Here is an 8,262-nt window from a genome sequence, read left to right on the forward strand (position 1 = left end):
TCGTACTTCGACACATAAACACCGCATACATTTTTCACCGCTTTCACAATTCCAATAAAATCTGTATACTTATCACTCAAAAGAGTTAGATCGACGTATTAGCCTTGTTTCCAAGTTAGCCAATTGTGTTTTTAATATTATAGCTACAGATTGCATGAAGTCATAAAAAGGTATGGGTACAATTGTATATTTAAAATCGTTTTTTATTAATATACCTACACCTCCATATCCATCTATATCATTTTGATTTACATAGTTATAACCAGGCATGTTAAAGTGGCAATTCTCTCTCAACCATGTTTAATTTAACAAGCAAATATCAATATAATTCTCATGAATATAATTAATAAATAAAGGTTTTTTATTATACATACTTTGTATATTGAATTGAGAGTTTCTTGACTTAATGGCTTAATCACTTTTAAGACTTTTTATTATGCCCTTAATAACTGAGGACGTCAGTGCCCTGCTATCATTTCTAAGGAGACTAATGCTCCAATAAGACCATTTAGTATGTGATCACTTTTAAGAATTATTTCAATAAGTTCTTTATTTTCAACTTGTGTACTTGGTAATGGGGATTTTTCCGTAGATGATTTATTATTTATTTTTGACTTGAGTATTATTATTGTTTCTAGAACTAGAACGTAATGTGGGAAAGTTAGTGTCATAGTTTTTTGTAATATTGTTTGGATCAACATTTTTAAAATTCACAGCTTGAGAATATTTAAAATTATTGTTTTTTTCTTCCATTTGATACTTTTTAACAGGACAATCTCGAGAGATAGCAGGTGCTGACCTCCACAGTTAATACATTGTTTAATAATTTCTGCTTTTCATTCAGAATACTGATGATCACCTGCACATATTAAATACTTTTGAGGAGATTTACAGAACTTTGCATCATGGTTAAATTTGAAACATTTATGGCATTGCAGAAGAGGAGCCGTGTATTCATATACTCTATATCTAAAGATATCTAAATACACATAGTCTGGAAGACTTCCAGACAAAAAAGTCAATCTAACTAAACCAAACGGTTTAACTGCTCTGTCTTGTCTCTTCGCAGTTTTTCGGCCCGGAGACGGGGCGTCGCCGTCCCCCCTCAGGCATGATACTAAGATAGGTATTTAATAACTATATACGACGTAATTATTATCTATATAAGGAAAAATAAAGTATTTGCAGTGAAATTAACAATAAATATAAATATTTTTTGGGATCTTTTTTCAATTCGCGTCTATTTCTTCTAAAAGCCCGCTAATCAATCTCCTATACCGCTTGTGATGTAATGTTGCCATTTAAGTTGATTTGACACCCCTTCCCTTTTAGTGGGCACATTTTATTTCTGGACTAAATAAGACTAAATATTATCGTTTTTTAAAAAACTTTTTTTTTAAAAAGTTTTTATTGAAGAGTTTAAATATATATGTTCATACCTAGCAAAATTACAGGACTACGTAATTTTTTGGCATATTTAATGTTTGTGTAATTTAATGTTTTCATATTTTAAGAATTGATGGATTGCTGCTCTTTGCACGGTTGCACCTAGTGGACTTCCACAATCTTCGTTGGCAACACTTATTTCCAAGTAGGTATGAAATATGAATTACATATATTGAATATCACATTTCCGCACGCTGCGTTACGCTGCTCTCAGTTGTTTAAGTTTGAAGACTGTTTGGGATTATTACTGGATTGGAACTTTGCGGTAAGTCTATTTGTTTTTAATTTGCACCGAATTTGTTAATAAAATAATACAGGGCGAAATAGCCAATTAACGCGTCACTTACTGATATAACAAAATTGTTTAGTTACTCTCAAATACATATTTCCTGAATTCGCCAACTTATAACTTTTACTAAAGCCGACGGTCGATCAGATAGTATCATAGTTTTTTTTTCTTGTCACAGCACCATATAATACAGGTAGTATTATGTGGTGTTGTATCACAAACCGAAACATTCAATATTTTTGAGTCCGCGTGTTATACATTGACCGAATAAAAAAAAATGTTCAATGATCTAATCCAAAAATGCCAAAGAAAAGAATTTCATCGTTCAAGCAATAATAATGCTTGAACAATGTTAACAAATTTACGTCCTCTATTTAATTTTACACTCTTAAAGGTAACATAACAAACTTTGAATGTCATATTAATTTATATTTAAACAGCCTATAAATTAAGTGTGATCTCGCTTTAAAAATGACGACATTTGCATACAGCCTGTTATCTCCGCTTCCAAACACTTACAGCCCTTATTTTGCATTAAAAAGTAGCCTAGGATATAGGCTATATTCTGGGGGTCTAGATTATGTGTGTATCAAATTATATTTAAATCGGTTCTGTAGTTTTGGCGTGAAAGCGACACAGACAAACAGACAGGCAGAATTAGTATAATATTAATAAGAATATATAGAAAAAGAACGGAGTGCAGAATGCTAATATTTTTTTTAATTATGCATAAAAATACACAATATTCTTATCTGTTGTGTAATTCATAGATAGTCATTAGCGGTGTACCAGAATCTCATGACAAAAATGGTAAAAAGAAATTGATGTTCGCAATACTGGGGAGATTGGATTAAACCGATTGATACTTGAATATTTTCCAAAAAAAAAAATATTTTACACTTAATGTATAAAATATTGCAGTTTATTCAAGAGTGGTGTTTAATTAGTCGTATTTTAGTATGAGCGGATGGCATGATTAGGGCCTACGTATTTTTTTTTATTTAATATTTTACGGCTCTGGATACAAGTCCTTTTTAGCCCAACATAAAATACAAAACCTAAAAAAAACCTAATTACCTGTTAGTTATACCTACCAACCTATTAGTGATATTTTTTTAGAAAAGAGTGAAATTATGTCTGTATTATAGTGAATTAAAATCTATCCATTCAATACTTTTTTACACACAAAATGAAGAAGTTTTCGTTTTGTGTTTTTCTCCTTACATTAAGCAAGCAAACAACTACGAAGAACTTGAAAATGGTTCCAGGATCTCTAAAGTCTTCATCAGGTCTTCATCTAATGAGGATGACGATGACACGGCTGTATTTATATGTAAACCGTTCCTTCTGCGGTTTCAACCAATCTGTCCTGTTCTATGAAATACTTTTCCACTTTTATGACATGTTCATAAGACTTTCGCCAATAATTATTACTAGTATTACTTACTTACTATTAGCACTACAATAATTACTATTAGATATTAGTGGACACCCCTGACCCCTAATAAGCCAAAGTTCAGTATCAGTATAAGTATATAAATGAAAAATAAAAATGGTAAAAATTAAATGTATGTGAAACAAAGTATCAAAATCTGAATATATGGCAGAGGCCAGAGCCTAAATAATATTTGTGACAGTGACAAGTTGATTGATGGATGGATTGGACTGACGTAGCAGGAGTTTGGAGCGAAATGGTTAGAGTGCTGAAAAGAGAAAAACCGTGCGAGGAATCGAACCCGCGACCATCGGAAGTAAGGGGGTGTGCTAAACCGCTACCTTAATATAGACCTTATACTTGATAACTTTAAAGTTCATTTCGATTATTATGCAAGATCACTTGATGGCGGTGTTTTATTTATTAGACACCCTGTACGGGAGTCGACCGGATCGTTACAGCACCTATAGGTACTTACTAATGTTCATTCTCGTTCCCAGATCCACAATGTGTTACGCCGGAAAATGTTGCTACTTTATGAAGGTAGAGACTGGATCTATGATATTCGCTGTTATCAATATGGTTAGTATAATTTAAAAAAAAATTATTTACGCTTTGTAGCGCACTTACAAGCCGAAACCAAGTGTGTAGAGTGTAAGCGTAAACGCGATTACGTGTGTGTGTGCGTATATGTGTGAAAAAGCCGCCAGCGGTGCCTCATAAACTCCATACTCTGTAACTTCACTCACCTTCCGAACCTAAACACTGCTTACAAAGCAAGCTGTTTGTAGACTGAAACAGTTCGGACAGAGGTATGTACGCAGACGACTAAGTATAAACACGTTCTAAGTATTGCCACTCTTAAAACTTTTAACATTGTACAAAGAAATTAAAAAAAAAACACGTAAGTATACATAGTCTATCCATAAATACTATTACAGTAACAAAATATTACATTTGAATTGGAATCTGTCTTTGTTTTAAAATAGGTATTAATTGTATTTTCTCAATTTCGCACCAATCAGTTGTTAAATATTTTTGTGATTTTAGAATAGTGTATGGATAAAAGGAACCGATTCGCTGTGATAGCATTACATAAAGTAGGTATTATAAACTCTTTAGTATTAATAAAATATATAATGTGTCTTTTGACGTAGATTGAACTTCATCTATGAATTCATTAAACTGTTACCACTAACTATAAATCTTTATTTAAATTTATAAAAGTAGGTATGGAACCAAATTAAATTTAGAAACTCTTCAACCACAAATAATGTCATATTTTGACTGAAGGTCGGACGGTATAGACATATCATTATTCAAATAAACTTAATATAAGCACTTTTGAATAGTCATATTCGGAACGCGGACTCGTCACAGGAAGTGAAGAAGAAACTTGCGTGTTATACTTTTAAATATATGTTGTTTCTAAGTAAATACAAACATCTAAACATCATATTACTGAGGCAAATATTACTCATAACGATTACTTGAATGACGAGCATGCATGGCAATAGTCGTTCATGCACGGGATTATCATTTAATGTTAGATATAATAATAATAATAATATATGAGTAAATATTGTAAATAAACTGGTTTTAAAAAAAATAAGACATTTAATTGAGTTTCTTGCCAGTTCTTCTCAATTAAATCTGTTTACTGAACAACAAAATAATATAAAACTTTGACGTTCATAAGGGGCTAAAATGTCCTACATGAATAAATGATTTTTTAATTTGTTTTTCTTACTTAGTCATCCGAATGTACTCGGGTTGTTCGTAACAAGTAACAATAATGATATAAATAAACAGGACAATTCACACTGCGCTATCTAGTCCGAAGTTAAGCTAGCTTGTGTTATGGTTATTAGACAACTGATACCAACACATATTTTGTTTTTCGTAAATACTTACGAAATTATACTTACATTACGAGTATATATACAAAACATCCAGAGCTATACAAACAATCGTACTCATGAATACAAATGTTTGTACCGTGCTAGAAATCGAACCCGTGACCATCGGCAATTTAAGAAACAACAGAAATGAAATACTTGTTTCACAGTTATTTCTATGCGAGAGCCGTAATTTATTTAAAACGTACCAAATGAAGAACTATAGAAGATTTTAAATAAATGACTACTTATAAAAATCTAGTACAAAAATTGTACGAGGATGTTGACTTGGTATCAAAACCCAAGAATCCCGTACCCGCTGGATATATTATTATATACTGGAGTCTAATTTAATTGTCACTATCAATCCAATTTATTTTTATTTCTACGATTTTTTTTAAGACGATGATTGATTTTTTAAGGCCGAACCTAATAAATTGATTACAATGTTTGTTTTTTTAATTAATAAAAATGGAATGGAGCATCCGCCTGCTCGATAAAGAAAAACCTGTGGAAGAAAAGAAGATGAGCATGAGGTCAAGTCAGTTAACTCATCGTGGCAAATTCACCAGGAATGTATCATGATGTTTTCCAGAGGGCACCGCGTTCATTAGTCCACTTTTACAACCGATACCCTCCCCTTTTCTTTGACCATAAAATATCTAATTAATACATATCTATTTATTATTATACGCTATTAGTGTATCATAATTGCAAATTATCTCATACTAATCGGACCAATGAAATGGCAATTGTTCGGAGTTAGTTTCTGTCAGGAGTACACAGGTTGTAGTAGGTAAAACTACCTTATCTATAATGTAGAATAGAAGACTCACAATATTTATTTTTTACAGATTATCAATTCTATACTCGTCATCGGTATTATTGCAGCCCTGGTATGGTATGAAATTTATTATTATCAAGCTCTACATCTCACGGCTTACAATTTTGTGCACAACATTTATCAGAATTATATTTACATAAACATAACTATAGGTGTAAGCCTTATTTTGAGTTTGATATATTTTGCATTTTCTGTATTGTTGCTCAACGGATTAATGAAGGTAAGCGTTATTTATACATCTTTACATATAAATAAAATTGGAGTGTCTGTTTGTATGTATATCATACTTTTGATTGATAGGTATATTTTTATATTTCCACCGATCCGTGCTTCTCATCTTAATTCAAAATATTTTGTTACACTTTTACTACTTTCCTTCTTTACCTTTAAGTTATAATGATAAATTCAATTTACATACATTGAAATTGATAAATTATTTATAGGTTATTTTATTTAGTTAGTAACGTAGATAGTTGTCTTTTCCTAAATCTAATATGGTTAAAATGGATTTTTCGTTTTTAAATGCACACTCTATAGGTGCGTCGTGCATAGATACATCTATACATGTAAATAAAATTGGAGTGTCTGTTTGTAATTGTATGGTGTAGAATATGGTAGGTCACTTTGTAATGGCAAAACGAAGACTTTTACAGCATTGAATTAATTTCGAAACACTTATTAAAAATAAAAATTAGAATGAGACAAGCGGTTCGAACCCGCGATCATCGGTAGCGGTGTGATAAACCGCTGGACTACTAACGCCGCCTTAATTGAGACAAGTCTATATAATATTTAACCTTAGTTACCTTTGCGTTCAGTATACAGTAGTATTAGCATAGTAAAACAGGTTTTTACATTCAACTTTGTACAAAGTCTACATAGATTTAAAATAATGATATTATAAATTTTCAGACAAAATCCGGGCAAGTGAAGGCCTATTTCATATTTGGTGTCATTATGAATGTGTTGAGCTACGTACTAATCATATTTGCATTCAGCTGTAATAACTGTTTCAGGTAAGTATTTTATTATCACTTTCATATTTACACTAGCGGATCGTCCCAGCCTCGCACGGATAAAGTAAAGCATAATAGGTATATACCTAAGTTTCTTGTATCACCTGAAAGTCCATAAGTATAGAGAATAGCGGCCTTTTCGTTCGACTGCAATAACGTAACCATTAATAAATTACTTTACAAGAATTTAAGAATGCATTATACTTTAGTGCACTCTTTTTAGAAATAGAAATAAAAATAATCTTTATAAATATGAACATTTTTGAATAGTCTACTATACTTCTATTTTAGTTGTTTTACAATGTAGCATTGAAAAATATATACAACTCTAATTTACACCCTCCTATCCCTATTTTAAAAACAACTAGTTGTTCCAAAATAAAACCATTTTGGGACAAATAGTTGTTTTTAATAAGTTGTTATAATATTTTTAAATTGAATTATGATTTCCAGTGTCCTACACCCTGTTGCTCGTGATGATCTACATGACGTACAACAAAATGGAGGCTAACAAATACTGTGGAACGGTATTACATGACCGTTCCATCGTCGTCTCAGCTTAAATTACTATTGTACTAATTGTTTATTTTATGTTAACAGTTTGGTTTACACTAACAGTTATATATAAGGAAAATAACCTTACGTTAGTAAGGTTATTTTCCCTGTCAAAGTGGGAACTCTTAAAACAAGAACATGAGATACGACAATATTTTATAATATTATGTTGTTAATTTATTTAACTGTTATTTTCACATGTTTACCTGATTGGGAAGAGCGGGATATACAGCACCCATAATTATCTTAATACTATTATGTAACATTATCCTGTCTATGATATTATTAATAAAAATATTAATTGACATAGAATAATTCAATATGATTAGTATTATGTAAAATTATATAGTTAATCTTCCTAAAAAAAGTCTCATAGAAGGCTCTATTAAAGAAGCTTCCGACTCGATTCACACTAACTTCTGAGCATGTATAACATGTTCTTCATAGTTTACTATAATCTAAGATTGGTGTTTTGTAGCGAAAACAATACCCGATAAGTATTTTAAATGTGTTTGCGTAAACATTATTATTTTTATATTATAGTAAAGACTCTTGTAATACATAATTAGTTTACATTCTGCACCTACTCCAATGAAAATGTTATCACTCTATAAACCCTTATCTACCTACTAAACATTCATTTAAAATGGTTGTCTTCAATTATAGCAAAGGTTTATGCCCGGAGGATTCCGTGTTGCGGTCACACGCCAGTGAAACTGTACGTAGCATTATTTGGGGATTAGTATTTTTATTCTAGTTTTTAAGTAATTAGAATACCT

The 8,262-nt window shown here is 31.2% G+C and overlaps 1 protein-coding gene across 1 annotated transcript; it reads left to right on the plus strand.

The window, feature by feature from the left end:
• Positions 1-1,689: 1,689 nt before the first annotated feature.
• On the plus strand, positions 1,690-8,201 carry LOC131844060 (uncharacterized; the record flags this gene model as incomplete). The annotated part of the gene is made up of 5 exons (XM_059192839.1): positions 1,690-1,711; positions 3,671-3,752; positions 5,923-6,132; positions 6,825-6,928; positions 8,150-8,201. Coding segments are annotated over exons 2-5 (441 nt in total), but the record flags the coding sequence as incomplete, so codon positions are not given.
• Between the last annotated feature and the right edge of the window lie 61 nt (positions 8,202-8,262).

Source organism: Achroia grisella, unplaced genomic scaffold (assembly GCF_030625045.1).
Source record: "Achroia grisella isolate CSIRO2021 unplaced genomic scaffold, CSIRO_AGI_Agris_v1 utg38008, whole genome shotgun sequence".
Classification (NCBI taxonomy): domain Eukaryota; kingdom Metazoa; phylum Arthropoda; class Insecta; order Lepidoptera; family Pyralidae; genus Achroia; species Achroia grisella.